The sequence below is a fragment of the Bos taurus genome, chromosome 4 (genome assembly GCF_002263795.3).
Source record: "Bos taurus isolate L1 Dominette 01449 registration number 42190680 breed Hereford chromosome 4, ARS-UCD2.0, whole genome shotgun sequence".
NCBI lineage: Eukaryota > Metazoa > Chordata > Mammalia > Artiodactyla > Bovidae > Bos > Bos taurus.
In genome coordinates this window covers 48,390,011-48,412,767 of record NC_037331.1, presented here as the reverse complement: position 1 = coordinate 48,412,767, position 22,757 = coordinate 48,390,011, and the positions used below count along the sequence as shown (strand labels likewise).

At 36.3% G+C, this 22,757-nt stretch overlaps 1 protein-coding gene across 1 annotated transcript in view; it reads left to right on the top strand.

Annotated features, from left to right (window-relative positions):
* The window catches only part of COG5 (component of oligomeric golgi complex 5), a 275,549-nt gene that overhangs the window by 159,952 nt on the left and 92,840 nt on the right, over positions 1-22,757 (top strand). Inside the window, exon 11 of the mRNA XM_003585967.6 lies at positions 20,858-20,939. Within this exon, the coding sequence (XP_003586015.5) occupies positions 20,858-20,939 (82 nt within the window). The remainder of the gene's footprint in view (positions 1-20,857; positions 20,940-22,757) is intronic.

Sequence of the window (22,757 nt, the reverse complement as noted above, 5' to 3'; positions counted from 1 at the left end):
CATGTTTGATGCATGAAACAGGGCACTCAAAGCTGGTGCACTGGGACAACCCAGAGAGATGGGATGGGAAGGGAGGTGGGAGGGGGTTTCTGGATAGGGGACATGTGTACATGCATGGCTGATTTCATGTCAATGTATGGCAAAATCCACCACAATATTGTAAAGTAATTAGCCTCCAATTAAAATTAATTAATTAAAAAGTTTTCAATGTCCTGATAGAGACTAAGATGAAAATTTTTGGTGTATGAGAGATTTAATTAATGGTTATTAAACTGTCATATAATGTCTTCTCTGAAAATGGTATGATCCATTCAGTTGTTAGTTTTTCCTATAAAGCACATTAATGTATTATTTTTCTATATTGTAAAGTTTCCCTTCTGTCAGTTATCAATCTCCTGGCCTCATAGTCATCATTTGTAACAAATGTACCACACCAATGCAGGATGCATAAGGCATTATGCAAATATGTAATTTCCTATCTTCATTATTGTTCATTGTTCAGTTGCTAAGTCATGTCTGACTCTTTGCAACCCCATGAGCTGTAGCACGCCAGACTTCCCTGTTCTTCACTATCTCCCTGCGTTTGCTCAAACTCATGTCCATTGATTGAGTGATGCCATCCAACCATCTCATTCTCTGTCGCCCTCTTTTCCTCTTACCTTCAGTCTTTCCCAGCACTGGGGTCTTTTCCAGTGAGTTAGCTCTTCGTATGAGGTGGCCAAATTATTGGAGCTTCAGCTTTAGCATCAATCTTTCCAGTGAATATTCAGGATTGATTTCCTTTAGGATTGGTTTGTTTGATTTCTTTGCTGTCCAAGGGACTCTTAAAAGTCTTCTCCAGCACAGCAGTTGAAAGCATCAATTCTTTAGTGCTCAGCCTTCTTTATGGTTCAACTCTCACATCTCTACATGACTACTGGCAAACCATAGCTTTGACTATAGACCTTTGTTGGATAAGTGATACCTCTGCTTCTGAATATGCTGTCTAGATTTGTCACAGCTTTTCTTTCAAGGAGCAAACATAATTTTTTTTTAAATAATTTTTTTTATTTTGAGCTGTGCTAGGTCTTTATTGCTGCACAGGCTTTCCTCTAGTTGTGGCGAGCGGGGGCTACTCTTTTGTGGTGCATGAGCTTCTCATTGCTATGGCTCCTCTTGTGGAGCACGGGTTCTAGGGCACATTGGCTTCAGTTGTTGAAGCTCCTGGACTCTAGAGCACAAGCTTAGTAGTTGTGGCACAAGTCCCACTGCATGTGAGATCTTCCCAGATCATGGATCAAACCTGTGTCTTCTGCTTTGGCAGGCAAATTCTTTACCACTGAGCTACCAGGGAAGCCCAGCTAGCATCCTTTAATTTCATGTCTGCCATCACCATCCACAGTGATTTTGGAGCCCAAGAAAAGAAAATCTGTCAGTGTTTCCATTTTTTCCCCATCTATTTTGCCATGAAGTGATGGGACCAGATGACGTGATCTTTGTTTTTTTAATATTGTTTTAAGCCACCTTTTTCACTCTTCTCTTTCACCTTCATCAAGAGGCTCTTTAGTTCCTCTTTGCTTTCTGCCATTAAAGTGGTATCATCTGCATATATGAGGTTGTTGATATTTCTTCCTGCAGTCTTGATTCTAGCTTGTGAGTTATCCAGCCTGGCATTTCACATGATGTGCTCTGCATGTACATTAAATAAGCAGGGTGACAGTATACAGCCTTGATATATACCTTCCCCAATTTTGAACCAATCCATTGTTCTATGTCCAGTTCTGACTGGTGCTTCCTGTCCTGCATATATGTTTCTCAAGAGACAGGTAAGGTGGTCTGGTATTCCCATTTCTTTACGAATTTCCCACAGCTTTGTGATCCACATAGTCAAAGGCTTTAGTGTGGTCAGTGAAGCAGAAGTAGATGTTTTTTGCTTTTTCTATGATCTAGCGGGTGTGTAGTATCATACAAAAAAGGTACATTTAAAAATACTCAGTCGTGTCAGTCGTGTCCGACTTTTTCTATGATCTAGCGGGTGTATAGTATCATACGAAAAAGGTACACTTAAAAATACTAAGTCGCTTCAGTCGTGTCTGACTCTGTGTGACCCCATAGACAGCAGCCCACTAGGCTCCTCTGTCCCTGGGATTCTCCAGGCAAGAACACTGGAGTGGGTTGCCATTTCCTTCTCCATCATATAAAAAAGGTACACTTAAAAATACTCAGTGCTGCACCTTTACATCCTTTCCACACTTTTCTCTTAACCCCTGGAAACCACTGATCTTTTTTCTGTCTTTAGAGTTTTATCTTTTATAGACTATCATATAATTGGAATCATACAGTAGGTTGCCTTTCATACTGGTTTCTCTTAGTAATATGCATTTAAGGTTTCTTCATGTCTTTGTTGCTTGATCCCTCATTTCTTTTAGTCACTGAATAATATTTTACTTTGTACATAGACCTAGTTTATTTACTCATTCACCTATTGAAGGCCGTGTTGTCGCTTCCATTTTTTTGACAATTATGATTTAAATTTATAAATGTTCGTGTGAAGATTTTTGTGTGCATATAAACTTTTAGCTGATTTGAGTAAACACCAAAGCACATGATTGCTGTATATTATAGAGAATTTTTAGCTTTGTAAGAAACTGCCAAACTATCTGTCATGGTGACTGTATTATTGTACATACCTATTAGCAAAGAAACAAAGTTCCTATTGTTCCACATCTTCGTCAGCATTCGATATAGTCAGTGTTTTGGATTTTAGCTATTTTAGTAGGTGTGTAGTGGTGTGTCCGGAGAAGGCAATGGCACCCCACTCCAGTACTCTTGCCTGGAAAATCCCATGGGTGGAGGAGCCTGGTAGGCTGCAGTCCATGGGGTTGCTAAGAGTCAGACATGACTAAACGACTTCATTTTCACTTTTTACTTTCATGCATTGGAGAAGGCAATGGCAACCCACTCCAGTGTTCTTGCCTGGAGAATCCCAGGGACGGGGGATCCTGGTGGGCTGCTGTCTATGGGGTCACAGAGTCGGACACGACTGAAGTGACTTAGCAGCAGCAGCAGTGGTATGTCATTGATTTATTTTGTATTTCCTATGAATTTTAAAAAGATTATATTTATAGGAAAAACTTGATTAGTTAAGTTTCTAAGACTTTATATGAAGAAAAATGGACTGCCTTGCCATGTTCATTATTTAAAATTTATCTCTTACAGTCAATACAAGTGGTTAAAAAAATCTTAAAATATTCTAAAATAATTTTTATTGGATTAAGGATAATTTTTTTTTAAATCATTTGGATAGCCAGATATTTAATTTAAAGGTTACCTTTCTGAACATCTAGTCAAGTAATGTTAAAGGAAGTATAATACAGTTATTAAGAACTGGGTCCTTGGACTTTAGTATCAAACAGAACTGAGATTTCCTTTGCTGATTATGCAACCTTGGGTAGGTCTTATAATGTTTCAGAATGTCAGATATCAAATGAGGGTGATAATATTACCCATTGAGCTGAGGTTTTCTGAGGGAAAATTAGATAATGTAGACTTAATTCAGAGATTGGCTCAATAATTTGATATCCTAATTTTTATTTCAGTCTTTTTTAAACTTTAAAAGTTAAATTATTTAGGGGTTAGAAATTTTCCATGTGCATGGTAACAAAGAACTCTAGTGTGCAAAGAAGGTCAGTTTTGTTTTTTTTTTAACAGTTCTGATAACATGATATACAAGTATATTAATTTATGCTGAGTGTCAGAAATTTAAGAAATGTTGCTTCCTTAAATAAGACAATACCAAGGATTCACTATAAATGTGTCATGATTACATGTCTCATTTCACTACAGAATCACGAGTTTATGATCTAACATTTGGTAATTCTGTAGTTGTAGAAAAAGTAATGATGATTTTCCTTCATTCAGTTCTGTGAGATTTTGTGAGAATTGTTAAATCGTTTATGTTTTATTAGTCAAAAAAAAATGTGTTTACTTTTAAAACTTTTAGTTTTGAAGTTAATATTGCCAAATGTGAATGCTTTATTAGTTCAGAACATTTTGCAGTAAATGTTTATCATGCTATAAATAATACATCATAGTGTAAAAAGGGCATAAATATGTTGAGTATAAAGTAAAATTGGGCCAATTATATCAGGCATAACAAATCTTAAGATATATAGTTAATGTAGAGCCTTATGAAAACTTTTCCTTAATTAAGATAACTAATTCTGCTTCTGCTTAATTTAATGAATCTTCTGGTTAACTTGTAAAATTAGCCTGTTAATTTCAGTTCATTCTATAAATTTGAAAAGACATTTATGCTTACAGTTATATTAATTATTTATGTGGTTTAACTGTGGAAAATACTTCTTTTCTCTTATTATTTTTATTTACAAAAGTTAGTTGATTGGATATATCTTCTTAGTTTAAATAAGATTTCTAGACTGTTGACTAGACATCAAAAATTCAATTTTGGCAACTTTTTAAAAACTTTTAAAACTTTTAAAGTTAAAAAGTTCTAGTATCGCTATATACTTGTCAATATTATATGTAGCACTTTGTTTGAAAGTGAGTGTACCAAGGTATTGACAAATTATTCAGGATCCAAACAGTAGCAAACAGGTTGCAGATTCTTATCTGCAGAATTAAGCCAGTTTAGCTGTATGTGGCAGTATAGATATGATACCTTCATTTTCTAAGCCAGCATTTTTTTTTTATCATTGAACAGAATCTTGTAATCATGTGTGTAGGATGCATTAGGCTATATTTGGAATGTATTCAGCATTTTGAGCAGCTGTAGTACTAACAAGGATTTTAACTATGAAAAAGAATGTGTTTTGTTTTGCCCTTTTTAACGTATTAAATGATTTGATAATAGCATTTAAGACTCAAAATTTTTAGGACACCCAAATATGAAATATTTTTAGAAAAATGAGCAAAATGTTTAACTCATTTATCAATGGCATCCTAATTTGATTTTAAAAAAAAAGTGGCAGTAAGCCAATTTACATGTCTTAAGTCATTTGTTATCAATAAATACTCTTATCTGTAAAGGTTTAGAAGATTTTTGCTTTACTAGCTTGAAGAGTTATTTTTTATTTATTTTTTCATAATATAAATACATTTTATTTTATTTTTTTGACTTTTAAAAAAAATTATTTTCATTGGGGGCTAATTACTTTACAATATTTTGCTGGTTTTAGCCATACATTCACATGAATCAGCCATGGGTGTACATGTGTTCCCCATCTTGACTTTCCCTCCCACCTCCCTCCCCACCCCATCCCTTAGGGTCATCCCAGTGCACCAGCCCTGAGCATCCTGTCTCATGCCTCAAACCTGGACTGGCGATCTGTTTCACATATGATAATATACATGTTTCAATGCTATTCACTCAAATCATTCCACCATTGCCTTCTCCCACAGAGTCCAGAAGTCTGTTCTTTACATCTGCATCTCTTTTGCTCTCTTGCATATAGGGTCATCGTTACCATCTTTCTAAATTCCATATATATGTGTTAATATACTGTATTGGTGTTTTTCTTTCTGACTTACTTAGTTCTGTATAATAGGCTCCAGTTTCATCCACCTCATTAGAACTGATTCAAATGCATTCTTTTTAATAGCTGAGTAATATTCCATTGTGTATATGTACCACAGCTTTCTTATCCATTTGTCTGCCGATGGAAATCTAGGTTGCTTCCATGGAGGATGAGTTATTTTTAAGAGCCCTCTCCCTGCTAAAACAAATTTTAGATGTTAGAAAGCTTAATTTTTAATAAGAGAATCTCTGAGGGACATATGCATATACAGATATGCATAAGCAGATAAAGTAGTTGAAACTGTAGTGGAGATGTGTGAGCTGTAAGTCATTGCAAATGCTGAAGTTGCTCTGAAGTCAAATGTTCATGTCAATGATGGGGTCAGTCTACTAAGCTCTGGGTCTCTAGCATGGTGGGAGAATGAACCTTGCATTAAAGCTCCTGAGATCTTGAGACCTGTGACTGTGGCTAACATGTTCCTGGGTTGGTAACAGTACCTACTCTCACAAAAAGCAAGTACAGATCCTCTGTAGAGGAAAGCATTTCTAGTTTTAGCTGTCAGAATTCTCCACATGTTAAGGTCATCCAACTATGAGCTCATAGTTGAAAATCACCAGTCATATAAATAGACTAGAATCTGTGATTGAGAGTCAGCAGGAAAAATAAACACAATGCAAAACAGGTTTTAGACTCCTAAAGAACTTCTGAAGGACGCTATGGACTTCAGATGTTAGAATTAATTGATAAAGAATCCAGAATACCTGCATAGGTTTTAGAAGTAAAGATGGAATAAAAAATGACAAGTGACCGTTAAGAAATGATCAGGTAGGAGGACAAGTATTCTTTGTGCTCTCACTACTTCTGCCTAACATTTTCTTAACTAGTGCAATGAGAAAGAAAAAGAGATAAAAACTTCTAGTTTGGAAGTGAAAAGTTAAAATGGTCTTTGTTATTTAAGTACATATCTAAAAGTTGAAAGACCTGAGCATACCATGTGTTGGTGAGGATATGGAGCAACTGTAACTCTCATATACTGCTAAAGGGAAATGTAAAATGGTACAACCACTTTAGGAAACAATTTGGCTTTTCCTTAAAAAGTTAAACATACATGTATTATATGACTTAGCAATATTCCCCTAGTTATTAATCCAAGAGGAATGAAAGAATATATCCAAAGACTTGTAAACAAATGTCCATAGAGCTGTCTTCTCCCCGTGTCTTTACATCATTTCCTTCTGTATGTGTCTGTGTTTCAGATTTCCTCTTCTTATAAGGACACCCTAATGACTCTGTTTTAACTTAATTACTTCTTTAAAGACCCAATCTCCAAATATGATTACGTTTTCATGTATGGTTGGTTTCGGTTAGAACTTCATCATATGAATTTTGTCAAGACAAAACAGCCTATAGCAGTAATTTACATTGATGCCAGTAAAAATGGAGACAGTTGCATTGATTTGAGAATTATTCAGGAGATAACACCAACACATCTTAATGACAGATTAGAAGTGGTGAGATAGAGAAGGAGGTGTCAAGGCTGATATTGTATATTCAGTTTTGACAAGAGTTCTGGTGGATAGTAGTAAATTTCACTTGAGACCATAAACTGAGAAGCACATTAAATAAGGAAGATATGTTCGGTATTCAGGTGCTCATGGCACATTCAAAGGAAGTTTCAGTTAGGCAATTTAATATATGAGTCTGGAGCTCAGAAGAGGCATCCACTGGAAACATAAATTTTGGAGATATCCCTGCTTATTTAACTTATATGCAGAGTACATCATGAGAAATGGTGGGCTGGCTGAAGCACAAGTTGTAATCAAGATTGCCGGGAAAAATATCAATAACCTCAGATACACAGATGACACCACCCATATGGCACAAAGTGAAGAACTAAAGAGCCTCTTGATGAGAGTGAAAGAGGAGATTGAAATGTGGGCTTAAAACTCAGCATTCAGAAAGCTAAGATCATGGCATCTGGTCCCATCACTTCATGGCAAATAGATGGAGAAACAATGGAAATAGTGGCAGACTTTATTTTTTGGGCTCCAAAATCACTGCAAATGGTGACTGCAGCCATGAAATTAAAAGACGCTTCCTCCTTGGAAGAAAACCTAGACCAGCCTAGACCAACCTAGACAGCATATTAAAAAGCAAAGACATTACTTTGCCAACAAAGGTCCATCCAGTCAAAGCTATGGTTTTTTCCAGTAGTCATTCATGTATGGATGTGAGAGTTAGGCTATAAAGAAAGCTGAATGCTGAAGAATTGACGCATTTGAACTGTAGTGTTTAAGAAAACTCTTGAGAGTCCCTTGGACTTCAAGGAGATCCAACCAGTCCATCCTAAAGGAAATCAGTCCTAAATATTCATTGGAAGGACTGATGTTGAAGCTGAAACTCCAATGCTTTGGCCACCTGATGCGAAGAAGTGACTTATTGGGAAAGACCCTGATGCTGGGAAAGATTGAAGGCAGGAGAAGCAGATGACAGAGGATGAGGTGGTTGGATGACATCACATCAGTTTGAGTAAGCTCTGGGAGTTGGTGATGGACAGGGAAGCCTGGTGTGCTGCAGTCCATGAGTTCACGAAGAGTCGGACATGACTGAGTGATTGAACTGAACTGAACCTCATAGATGGTGGTCAAAGCCATAGTAATAGGTAGAATTGGCTATGGAGAGAAAAGAAATGTACCTTGAAAATGCAACGTATAAAATTTATATAGAGCTCTGCTTTTTCTAAAGGGTGTATACAGTTTTACATGGAAAAAGACAGTTCTAATTTCTACCCATCCTTTTTTTAAGTTTCATCCTTTAAACTATATTTTTTGTACATTTTATATTGCACATATTTTATTAATATAGTAGTATTTATTTATAATTTTGGAGAAGGAAATGTCAACCCACTCCAGTATTCTTGGCTGGGAAATCCCATGAACAAAGGAGCCTGGTGGGCTATAGTGCATGGGGTCACAAAGAATTGGACATGATGTGGCGACTAAACAACAGCAACAAATATATAATTTTAAACAAATAAGTAAACATATATTAGAATGTGTATTAAAAAATATTTATGTTCACTAAGTTTAGGAAACATTGTAACAGAGGATGCCACAGGGAGTACCTCAAGAGAATGAAGTCAAATGGAATATGAAAAAGGAAGCCAAGGGAAAAGTTTGAAGGAGAATACGGTTCATACTAAATCTAATTTGACTGACAGTCTATTTAAAACACCGGTCCACCATGCATTCTCAACAAGGGCAATATTGACCCCAAAAGGAAGAAATAGTTCTGTTTTTTGGGAAGAAGGATAAACAGAAACAGTCATATATTACAATGGTTTTGAGTGCCCTCCAGAGTTCAATTCTGCTGCACCAAGTCTTATTCCTTAGTATTTAGTATCTGTCATTAGGGAAAGACTAAGTTAAATTTAAATTAAATTCAGTTACATTGTATAGTTTTTTTTAGTATAATATATATTCAGTTCACTTCAGTTCAGTTGCTCAGTCGTGTCTGACTCTTTGCGACCCCATGAATTGCAGCACACCAAGCCTCCCTGTCCATCACCAACTCCTGTAGTTTACTCAAACTCACATCCATCGAGTCAGTGATGCCATCCAGCCATCTCATCCTCTGTCGTCCCCTTCTCCTCCTGCCCCCAATCCCTCCCAGCATCAGAGTCTTTTCCAATGAGTCAGCTCTTCACATGAGGTGGCCAAAGTATTGGAGTTTCAGCTTTAGCATCATTCCTACCAATGAACACCCAGGACTGATCTCCTTTAGAATGGACTGGTTGGATCTCCTTGCAGTCCAAGGGACTCTCAAGAGTCTTCTCCAACACCATAGTTCAAAAGCATCAATTCTTTGGCGCTCAGCTTTCTTCACAGTCCAACTCTCACATCCGTACATGAACACTGGAAAAACCATAGCCTTGACTAGATGACATAGGTATAGTTAATTAGTTTTCATTTTGGAGGGGAAATAATGAAAAGAAAGGTTGAGAAACACTACAGTGAACTATGTGGAAAGGGTTTTAAAACCCTTCATTTTATTTTTAGCTCCTATAACTTTAAAACCCTTTGACTTGATGATCTCTTGGGGAAAAGTGTGGGATAAGGGATTTGAATTTGAAGAGGAACTTTTAGTTTTTGCCATGTGTAATTCAGTACTGAATTTTTTACATCAAGAATTTATTCTTGCCTTTAGAATTAAGTTAATTATCTTAATTACTCCTCCAAAAAAGAATAAAAGAATAAAGGAAGCATTGTGTTTAAGCCTGTCACCTAGAAATGACTTATGTTAACATTTTGTGTATGTTTTTTCTATTTAGCTCTACAGTTTCATACATTTTAACAAGTCCTATCTGTTCACTCATCAGAAGTTAACTGAAATCTGTCTACTTTTCACTTTTCCCACTGCCACCTTATCTAAGCCCCCATATCTTAAAACAACAAGTAGCTTGTACCATAAATATTCTCTTATTTTAGAACAATATGCATATAAAAGCCAACATTTTGATTTGAAGTAGAATTCTTTTGGTTGCATAGGTGTTCTCATTTTGCTTTTTGGTGTTCATCTTAAAGTCCCTACTGAATTTCTATACCTTCCTTTATTGTAATCAGAGCAAAATGTTGTTCCCTGAAGACTCTTTTCCAGTAAAGATAACTTTTTTCTTTGCTTTATATTTGCTTCCCTAGACTCCCTCTGCTTTCATCCAGAAGATGATTAAGAGCTAATATAAAATTCATATCTGTTTGGTTTTTTTAATCGAGTCTTCAGGCTTTCTTACAATGTGATCTCTCCGCAGAGATCTCTGGCACAGACTTGTTGCCAAACCTTTAACTTCCTCGTGTCCTTTAATTATAACTTAATTACACTTGGTTCCCTCTCACCTTGTCTCATCTAGTTCATCCGTCCGTCTGTCCTAAGTTGCTTCAATCGTGTCTGACTCTTTGCGACCCTAGGACTATAGTTTACTGTCTTAAAAAAATCTCCCTGAATTGTTCCTTGCCTTCCCTTTCTGTATCAAAGATTGTATCATCTTCTTTGAATTGTATTAGGTTGTTGGTTGTATCTTCTCTTTTCTCAGACTTGTCCCTCTACTTTTGTTTGCGTTCTACATTTTATCCGTGTCTGGGGCATGCTCTGCTTTCTTCAATATCCACCTTTCCCACTTACTTCCTCCTGAGGACCTACCGTCTAAACCCAAAACCAGAGCAAAATCCTTGGTCCTGTACCTCTCTGTAAGCATTTCTTCCCTTCGTGCCAAGATTTCCATAAACTACTTGGTATCTCTATTTCTTACTTGTTTTGTTCCAAACCATTGAAATCAAGCTTCTGCTCCACTGAAACAGTTCTTACTAAAAGAATTATAATGCCCCAACTATCAAATCCTTGTGCTCACTCTACTTTGTTCCTTTGAGGTAGTAATGACTTCTGCTTTCCCCTTTCACAAATACTGCATCTTTTCAGAATCCTTCATCAGTTCCTCTACCTCTACCTCCCCTTCTTTTAAAAACATTTTATTAGTAACATTTCAAACAAAAGCTAAAATAGAACCAAAATATAGGGCCGTGACTCCCTATGTATCCATCATTCGGTTTCATCAGTCACTAACTTGTGCCCAAGCTCTACCCACTTCTTTTTCTCCACTCTAAATTATTTATTTCCCAACCTTTAGGTAGTGTTGTTCCCCTGGGTCCTATCCTTTTCTTATGCCATATGCAATCTGTAGAAAAGTTCACACATTCTAATAGTTTCTACCACCTCCACATGATGATATCACCTAAATTTCTTTCTCTGGCTTAGATTTTATTCTTAAGCAAGAGAGTTGTATCTTTTCCATGTCCTAGATCATCTTCACTCAGATGCCCCACAGGTTCTATCAGTAGAGGTGGTAGAGTCTGGATTTGAACTTTAATACTCTACTTTCAGGCTCCCTCTTCTTGACCACTGCTCTGTTCCTTTATTTAAATGGGAAAATGTAATTATGTTGGGGAATATGGGGTGCAATAGATGTATTTAATAGAGCACACCAAGCATAGGGGAACCAAGAGAAATGATACCTAAATTGACTGATGAAGGTTCTAGTTTAAAGGCTAATAACTGGGAGAAACTACAAAAGAACCTTTAAGAACCTGAAAGAATTGGAGTGTGGTTGAATCTTTGATCTCGGTGGGGTGTAACAAGAGAAATAGACTGGGACAATTGAAAGGTTGTTGCTGACCCACGAAAAGACGCCCGGATTCTGGGCCTCTGGAATAGAAGAATTCAATCCAGGGCCAGAGACAAGGCTTGATCGCTCAGAGCTTTTGTGCAATAGAGTTTTATTAACGTATAAAAGGGATAGAGAAAGCTTCTGACATAGACATCAGAAGGGGGCAGAAAGAGTACCCCCTTACTAGTGTTAGCAATGGAGTTATACACTCTCCAGTTAGTTATTACAGTGAGTCAAAAGAATGTCCGGAGGTTGCAAAGAGACACACTCCCACAATCCACATTTCAAGATAACAGGATTAGCCAGAAGGCCCTCAGGAAGGAGAAACTGTCCTCAAGCAGGATAGACTGCTATATAATCCTTAGTACAGAGTCCAAACCGAGTTGTTAGTTGTGTAATCATCAAATGGCAACCCACTCCAGTGTTCTTGCCTGGAGAATCCCAGGGACGGGGGAGCCATTGGGCTGCCATCTATGGGGTCGCACAGAGTCGGACACTATTGAAGCGACTTAGCAGCAGCAGCAGCAGCAGTTCCAGGCTTAAAGATAAAAACGTTTTATGTGACTAAGGCTAAGGAAAGTAGAGGGAAAAGAAAGTTTGTCCTTTCCTCTTCCTTGAGAATTCCAGACCCCTCTCCCCTTGGGGACCCCTGGATTTCTTATCAACCTACCTAGGAATTGACTCTCACAATCATACCATATAAGGTTTTGTAAGTTAAGTTAAAGGGGACTAATACTTTGATAGGGGCTTCCCAGGTGGCACTAGTGGTAAAGAACCCACCTGCCAATGCAGGAGACATGAGAGATGTGAGTTTGATCCCTGGGTCAGGAAGATTCCCTGGAGGAGGGCATGGCAACCCACTCCAGTGTTCTTGGTTGGAGAATCCCATGGATAGAGGATTCTGGCGGGCTGCAGCCCATGGGGTTGCACAGAATCGGACATGGCTGAACCGACTTAGCACACACAATACTTTCAACCAAACACACTTTAGATCAAATCCCAGCTCTACCACTTTCTGTGTGATTCTAAGCAAGTCACGTTTTCTCTTTGATCTTTGTTTTACTCTGAAAAGGGACATAAAAATGTCATCCACTTATTCTCAAAATAAATATTATGTGCCTTTATGTCTAGGTCACAGTCTCAGTGTTGTAATTAGAGTGGTGAAAAAGACAAAATAAGGCCTCTACTACTGTGGGCCTTATACTCTAGTGGTTGTTGTAAGATTTAAGTGAGATAGCATTCAGCAATGCCTGTTACATAATGGATATTCAGAAAACATTAATTTCTTAGCCAAGGTTCACATATATTCTAGAGCATGGACACTTTGAGTTCTCTGAATAAGTTAAAAGTACATACTTTCTGGCTTTGAAGTTTTAAGTGACTTGTCACTAAAAAGGAAGAAGTGGCCAGATTATCCGGGACCCTATGTTTTCTTTTAAAATGGCATGTCTATGTCTTAGAATTTTCTTGTTTACTTTGGAAATTATAAAAGAGCCTTGAAGATTTCCTGTTATTTCTAGGAATCTATTTCAGTAATTCTGTAGAATTTCAGAGATGATTTGACTGAAAGGAATTTATGGTCAGTTGTAGGAATAAATAATGACACATCCAAAATGAATAAATAAAAAGCCTCTAGAGAAGATAAAAGCAAACAAAAATAATCCACAGACCAAATACAGAAAACAAAGGAAACACAATGAGATGATAAAAGCTAAAACAACCTGTTAGTTAAACATATTTGGTTTCTAGTTTCCTTATTAAAAGACAAAACAATGTTTAAAAAGAAAATAGATTTATAAGAGTCACATCAAAAAACAAACAACTTGAAAGAATAAAATAAATGGATTGATAAACATTTCTCAAATGAAAGCAATAGTGACAGTATTAATTTCAGATTAAAAAAAGACAAATAGTGGTATGTAGAATAAAGAGGGTCACACAAACTTTGTATTACTAGTCTCTTCTAGAAATGATGCTGGAAAATTGGATGTTCCTGTGCAAAATAAAGAAATTAGACCCTTACCTTAAACTGTATTAAAACATCAATTCAAAATGAGTTAAAACCCTACTGTATTAAAAAATGAATTCAAAATGTGTATACCTGTGGCGGATTCATTTTGATATTTGGCAAAACTAATATAATTATGTAAAGTTTAAAAATAAAATAAAATTTAAAAAAAAATAAAAAAAATAAAACCCTAAATGTAAGAACTAAAATTTTAAAACTCATAGTAGAAAACAGGGGAAATCTTCATAATATTGTACTTGGCAGTGATTTCATGAATATAACACCAAAATCACAGGTGAGAAAAGCAAAAATAGGAGTACATCAAACTTTGAAACTTCTTTGTGACAAAGGAAACAATAGAATGAAAAGGCAACCCACAGAATGAGAGAAAATATTTGCAAGTTATATATTTGATAAGGGGTTTATGTTCATAATATATAAAGAACTCCTACAACTCAACAACAGTAACAAGAAACCAAGTAACTCAACTAAAAAAAATGTGTGATGGACTTGAATAGACATACAAATAGACATTTCTTCAAAGAAGACATGGAAATGACCAACAAGCAAATTAAAAGATCATCAGCACCACTAATCATCAGGAAGTACAAATCAAAATCATAATGAGATATCACATGCACTGATTAGCATGACTTTTCAAAACAGAAAACAAGTGTTGGTGAGGATGTGTAGAAATCAGTACATTGTTATTAGGAGTGTAAAATGGTGCAGCTGCTAAGAAAAACAGTATAGAGTTTTCTCAAAAGAAGTAAAAATAGAATTAATGTATAATCCAGCAATCTCACTTCTGGAGATAGAGATCCAAAAGAACTGTAAACAAGATCTTAAAGAGAGATTTGCCCCGCTGTGTTCATTGCAGCATTATTCATAATAGCCAAGAGATAGAAGCAATTGAACTGTCTGACCTAAAGAGACAAAAGACCTATATATAAAAAACTAAAGAACACTGATGAAAGAAATCAAAGATGACACAAATAGATGGAAAAATAGACCATGTTCATGGATCAGAAGAATCAATATAGTGAAAATGAGTATACTACCCAAAGTAATCTATAGATTCAATGCAATCCCTATCAAGCTACCAACGGTATTTTTCACAGAACTAGAACAAATAATTTCACAATTTGTATGGAAATACAAAAAATCTCGAATAACCAGGCAATCCTGAGAAAGAAGAATGGACCTGGAGGAATCAACCTGCCTGACTTCAGGCTATACTACAAAGTTACAGCCATCAAGACAGTATGGTACTGGCACAAAGACAGAAATATAGATCAATGGAACAAAACAGAAAGCCCAGAGATAAATCCATGCACCTATGGACACCTTATCTTTGACAAAGGAGGCAAGAATATACAGTGGAGAAAAGACAATCTCTTTAACAAGTTGTGCTGGGAAAACTAGTCAACCACTTGCAAAAGATGAAACCAGAATACTTTCTAACACCATACACAAAAATAAACTCAAAATGGATTAAAGATCTAAACATAAGACCAGAAACTATAAAACTCCTAGAGGAAAACACAGGAAAAACACTCTCTGACGTAAATCATAGCAGGATCCTCTATGACCTACCTCCCAGAGTAGTGGAAATAAAAGCAAAAATAAGCAAATGGGACCTAATTAAACTTAAAACCTTTGCACAACGAAGCAAACTATAAACAAGGTGAAAAGACAGCCTTCAGAATGGGAGAAAATAGCAAACGAAGCAACTGACAAAGAATTAATCTCCAAAATATACAAGCAGCTCCTGCAGCTCAATTCCAGAAAAATAAACGACCCAATCAAGAAAATGGGCCAAAGAACTAAACAGACATTTCTCCAAAGAAGACATACAGATGGCTAACAAACACATGAAAAGATGCTCAATATCACTCATTATCAGAGAAATGCAAATCAAAACCACAATGAGGTACCATCTCACCCGGTCAGAATGGCTGCTATCCAAAGGTCTACAAACAATAAATGCTGGAGAGGGTGTGGATAAAGGGAACCCTCTTACACTGTTGGTGGGAATGCAAACTAGTACAGCCACTATGGAGAACAGTGTGGAGATTCCTTAAAAAACTGGAAATAGAACTGCCATATGAAATCAAGAAAATTAGAGATACCAGGAGAACATTTCATGCAAAGATGGGCTCAATAGAGGACATAAATGGTAGGGACCTAACAGAAGCAGAAGATATTAAGAAGAGGTGGCAAGAATACACACAAGAACTGTACAAAAAAGAGCTTCATGACCCAGATAATCACAATGGTGTGGTCGCTCACCTAGAGCCAGACATCCTGGAATGTGAAGTCAAGTGGGCCTTAGGAAGCATCACTATGAACAAAGTTAGTGGAGCTGATGAAATTCCAGTTAAACTATTTCAGATCCTAAAAGATGATGCTGTGAAAGTGCTGTACTCAATATGCCAGCAAATCTGGAAAACTCAGCAGTGGCCACAGGACTGGAAAAGGTCAGTTTTCATTCCAATCCCAAAGAAAGGCAATGCCAAAGAATGCTCAGACTACCACACAATTGCACTCATCTCACACGCTAGTAAAGTAATGCTCAAAATTCTCCAAGCCAGGCTTCAGCAGTACGTGCACTGTGAACTTCCAGATGTTCAAGCTGGATTTAGAAAAAGCAGAGGAACCAGAGATCAAATTGCCAACATCCACTGGATCTTCGAAAAAGGAAGAATTCCAGAAAAACATGCATTTCTACTTTATTGACTATGCCAAAGCCTTTGACTGTATGGATCACAATAAACTGTGGAACATTTTGAAAGAGATGGGAATACGAGACCGCCTGAGCTGCCTCTTGAGAAACCTGTATGGAGGTCAGGAAGCAACAGTTAGAACTGGACATGGAACTACAGACTGGTTCCAAATAGGAAAAGGAGTATGTCAAGGCTGTATATTGTCACCCTGCTTATTTAACTTCTATGCAGAGTACATCATGAGAAATGCTGGGCTGGAGGAAGCACAAGCTGGAATCAAGATTGCCAGGAGACATATCAATAACCTCAGATATGCAGATGACACCACCCTTATGGCGGAAAGCAAAGAAGAACTAAAGAGCCTCTTGATGAAAGTGAAAGAGGAGAGTGAAAAAGTTGGCTTAAATCTCAGCATTCAGAAAACTAAGATCATGGCATCTGGTCCTGTCACTTCGTGGCAAATAGATGGGGAAAAAGTGGCTAACTTTATTTTTCTGAGCTGCAGAATCACTGCAGATGGTGACTGTAGCCATGAAATTAAAAGACGCTTACTCCTTGGAAGGAAAGTTACGACTAAGCTAGACAGCATATTAAAAAGCAGACATTACTTTTCCAACAAAGGTCCATCTAGTCAAGGCTATGGTTTTTCCAGTGGTCATGTATGGATGTGAGAGTTGGACTATAAAGAAAGCTGAGCACTGAAAAATTGATTCCTTTGAACTGTGGTGTTGGAGAAGACTCTGGAGAGTCCCTTGGACTGCAAGGAGATCCAACCAGTCCATTCTAAAGGAGATCAGTCCTGGGTGTTCATTGGAAGAACTGATGCTAAAGCTGAAACTCCAATACTTTGGCCACCTCATGCGAAGAGTTGACTTATTGGAAAAGACCCTGTTGCTGGGAGGGATTGGAGGCATGAGGAGAAGGGCACGACAGAGGATGAGATGGCTGGATCGCATCACTGACTTGATGGACATGAGTTTGAGTGAACTCCAGGAGTTGATGATGGACAGGCAGGCCTGACGTGCTGCAATTCAAGGGGTCACAAAGAGTCGGACAGACTGAGCCACTGAACTGAACTGAACTGAACACATGCTATGCTAAGTCACTTCAGTCGTGTCCGACTCTGTGCGACCCCACAGACGGCAGCCCAACAGGCTCCCCCGTCCCTGGGATTCTCCAGGCAAGAACACTGGAGTGGGTTGCCATTTCCTTCTCCAATGCATCAAAGTGAAAAGTGAAAGTGAAGTCGCTCAGTCGTGTCCGACCCTCAGCGACCCCATGGACTGCAGCCTACCAGGCTCCTCCATCCATGGGATTTTCCAGGCAAGAGTACTGGAGTGGGGTGCCACTGCCTTCTCCAACTGAACACATACGTATGAAATTTAGAAAGAATGTAACAATGACCCTATATGCAAGTCAGCAAAAGAGACATAGATGTATAGACCAGTCTTTTGGACTCTGTGGGAGAAGGCAAGGGTGGGATGATTTGAGAGAATAGCATTAAAACATGTATATTATCATATGTGAAATAGATTGCCAGTCCAGGTTCAATACATGAGACAGGGTGCTCAGGGTTGATGCAGTGAGATGACCGTAAGGGATAGGATGGTGAGGGAGGTGGGAGTGGGGGGTTCAGGATGGTGAACACATGTACACCTGTGGCGGATTCATGTGAATGTATGGCAAAAACCACTACAATATTGTAAAGTAATTAGCCTCCGATTAAAACAAATAAATTTTTAAAAAATGTTGCTTAACAAAAAAAGAAAATATGTTTAAGGCACAGAAACACATGTGTACATAGATACAATGGAATATTATTTAGTCTTAAGATGGTAAAGATGGTTGAATCTTTACATCATGCTAAATGAAACAGTCTTACCACAAAAACACACGTATTTTGTATAGTTACCTTCTTGGAAAGTAGATAGGTAGTTTGCAAGGGCTGGGGGAGAAAGAAAATGGGAGTAGTTCATTAGTTATAGAGTTTCAGTTTTGCAAGATGGAAAAATTGCAGGGATCTGTTGCACAAGGTACATGGAGTTAACACTACTGTGGCTAAGATGGTAAATTTTGTGTTTTTTAACCATAATTTTAAAAGGATAGGAATCATTTTATGCTTTGTTTTCTATGAATTTTTTTTAAAAATGAGAACTGGGTATTAAGTATTTTGCTAATTTAAATGGACTGTATTAATTGCCTTTTATTCACTCAGCTACATGCTTCTGTAGATTTCCTTATTGCAAACATTGGGCTATTGCATTAATACAGTTCCTAATATTTAATGATACTTACATTGCTGACATAAATCCAACTTGTTTAGGTAGATAATTCAAATACCAAAGTCAATTTACTCTTATACCTGAAAGTTTTGTATTTGTATGCTTAAGCAAGATTGACCCATTTTCTTATTTAAGTGTGTGTGTGTGTAGAAGCATATATATATATGCATGTGTATATATGTGTGTGTGTGTATATATATATAGTCATCCAGTGTTCTGCATCTTCGCTTTCAGATTTTTACCATTATGATGTTACCTGTGGACTTGTTATATATGGCCTTTATTATATTGTGATAATTTCCTAGCTTGTTGAGTGGTTTTATCATGAAATTGTGTTGAACTTTGTCTAATGCTATTTGTGTATCAGTTGAGATGATCATGTGGTTTTGTCCTTCATTTTGTTAATATGATATAATGATTCTTTAATTTGATGAAAAAGTCAGTTTATTTAACTAAAGTTTAAGGAGTTACAATGTTGCATTAGTTACAGTACACCAAAGTGATTGAGTTATAGTTTTATATATAGTAGATATATATGCTTCTCCAGATTCTTTTGCATTAGCAGTTATTACAAGATATTGAATATAATTCCTTGTGCTATTATAGGTCCTTGTTGGAAAAACATCCACTTTAAGCTGTATGATATACAGTGTATCTGCTTACCAATGCAGGAGACATAGGAGATGCAGGTTTGATCTCTGGGTCCAGAAGATCCCCTGCAGGAGGAAATGGCAACCTATTCCAGTATTCTTGCCTGGAACAAGAGGAACCTGGCAGACTGCAGTCCATAGGGTTGCAGAGTCGGACACCACTGAGCAACTGAGCTTGCACATATACAATATACATATTGCATAAAATATTGGTGATCTAAATCTACTTTCTGATCCCTGAGTAAGAAACTGGCAATTATTTGATTTGCCTCTTTTTGTGGTACACAATACCCATTTGAAATCAAAACAAAAGACTTACTAAAGAAACAAATAATGAGAAAAATAGATATGTGTGTAGATATAGAAGTGAGAAATCAGTATTTTTCATAGTTCATTTTCTTTATAACCTTGATAAGTAGAATTTCATTTTTGCAATTGCAAAAGTAAAATAGAATTAATGAATTTCTTAATTATTCTTTTTTATGAGAGTAGTCATATTTGAACATTATACATATTTATGTGATTAAAGTGAACCATGTGAAATTGGCATTCTTGTACTTCAAAAATAGAATACCAGCAATTTGATATTATATACCACGCAAGTAGAAGTACCTTAAAGGACTTGGTAAATTTTCCAGAAGTTCCATTTTGTTTTAACAGTACTAAAATACTTTCTTATTTTAACAAATAATACTTAAACTAATGTTTATCCTTTCTTGTAGTAATTACTTTGTAAAATATGTATTAATAGTTGAATGATAGTATCCTGCTAAGCTGAGTAATAGTAATTTGTACTCAGTTGTATCCTACTCTTTGTGACCCCATGGACTGTAACCTGCCAGGCTCCTCTGTCCATGAAATTTTCCCAGCAAGAATACTGGAGTGGGTTGCCTTTTCTTATTCCAAATAGTAATTTCTGTGACTTAAAAAAGAAAACAAAAAATTGTATCTATTCTTCAGGCAGTTCTCTTTTGTAGTTGGTGAATTATATCCTGCTGGTCAATGTTAATCTAAGTATGCTTGTTCTTCATTTTCTTATGGTCACACAAATTGCCTTTTGTATATAAAATGATGATGGTAATTGTTATAGTAATAACTAACATTCACTGAGGGTTTACGACATGTTAAGAACTGTCCCAAGAGTTCACTTTTATAAACTTTAGAAATCCTCTTAATAATTCTGCAGTGTAGGTACTGTTACCATAGTCATACAGTGATTTAGCAACTTGCTCAAGCTCACACAGCTAGTCAGTAGCAGAGAAGGATGGTGACTGATTATCTGAACATGAGACGTGATTTGAATCATCTATATATTTCTACTTTGTTATTTAATAATTTCATTGTTTGATAGATGTCTTAGGAATTTTGACTTAAATATATTTTTAATACATTGTCAATGCTATATCTTATCCATTATCATTAAAAAAAATAATATACCCCCCTTTTTTTGGGCCACAGGATGGACAGGCTGAAATTTTATATACATTTTGGAATTCAGTTACTCAAGCACTTTCTTCTCAATTTCAGACAGCAACAAATTGTAAGTATAGTATTTATTTTGCAAATTGATTTCAAAGTTTTTCAGTTACTTCAAGAAGTTTTGATCTATTGGTTTATATAACATATCTTTCAGAAACTCCTGGGTAATTGTCATTTCTTATGTTACCTGTATATTCAGTTATATAAGCAATAAGTTCTTTCTACACTTTTAAAATACTTAGGATATGAAATGAAATTCTTCAGAAGAATAAGTTAATTCTCCATAATTTAGTCAGGGGAACTCTGATTTTTTTTCTGTGTAAAAGGATGTTTGATGTTGAAGAATTTTATTAATGCTTGTAGAGTATTTTAATTAGAATATTTTAGTTCCTAACTAAGAGATATTAAGACACAGAGACCTTATGGCTTTTTCCTTTTTGTAAAAATGATGATTTGATGAATGAACAGATGAAATGCCTGCATCATGAGTTAAAAGTTGCTTAACCAAATATCATCTAAAAATTTTCTCTCTGTTTGTTTTTGTCATGGAATAACGGCACAGGGTAGTTCTAAACAGTGAAATATACAAACTAGCTAATATCATGGAAGTGTTTTTGTCTAATCACTGAATGTAAGAGCATTAAATATATGGAGGCTTTTTAAAAGAATTTTGAGAGTTTCTATGTAGTTAAATTTTTATTCAAAAACATTTATTGAAAGTACTAGTATATGTAAGCATTATTTAGTCCCTGGCAGTCCTGGGTGAACAAACCACAGTACCTGCTTCCCTGCTTCTATTTGTCAAGAACTGTGCAGCAAGGTAGTGACCACAGAGGTCTTCATTCCTGTGTGGCTAGACAGAACTTATGCAGAGGATTTATTTAGGACTGATTCTCTCCATTTTCTTCTACAAATCACTCTACTCTGAGAATACTGTGCTTTTCTCTGCTTTATATATCTGTTTGGTCATCTTTTTTAATATGTAATTTACATGTATTTACCAACTTTGAGCAGAGGATTCTATGAGTTTTTAACAAGTGTTTACATCGTTAAAATTGCCATTACAAGACAGAACATTTCCATCACCCCCAAATGTCCTTCATATACTTATAGTCAGTTTCTTATTTCTGCCTCTTGGCTCCTGGCAGCTAATGGTAAGTTTTCTGTCAGTATAAGTTAGCTTTTCATAGATTTTTATAAAACTGGAATCATGCAGTATGAGAACTTTTATAGCAATGTATAGTTATTTTAAGATTTATTCATGTTGTTGCATGTTCCAGTAGTCTGTTTTTACTTCTGACTAAACTTTCATTGTATAGATATATGCTATTTGTCTATTCCTCAGTTGGAGGATAACTGGGGTATTAAAGTTTGATGTTGTTATGAGTAAAGCTGCTGTAATCATTTACACACAAATCTTTTGTAGACATATGTCTTCATTCTCTTGGGTAAATACTTGAGTGGAATTTCCTGATCATTTGATACGTATATGTTACCTTTAAATAACTGCTGAACTGCTTCCTAAGATGAATGTATGATTTTTCATCCACATCAACAATGTATGATAATTCCTCTACCTTTTTATCAATCCATGATATTGTTATTTTACTTTTAGCCATTCTTGTGTTTAGTAGATTTTCATTGTGGCTTTAACTTCCACTGGCTTAAAGACCAGTGATAACCATATTTTCACATTTATTTTCCATCTGTATATCTTTATTAATCAAGTATTTATAAAGAATATTGACTTTTTAGCTTTATTTAATTTTTTAGCTTATTGCTTGTCCTCTTCTTCACGCTTCCCTTGTAGCACAGTGATAAAGAATCTGCCTGCAGTTTAGGAGACCCAGGTTCGATCCCTGGGTTGGAAAGATCCCTT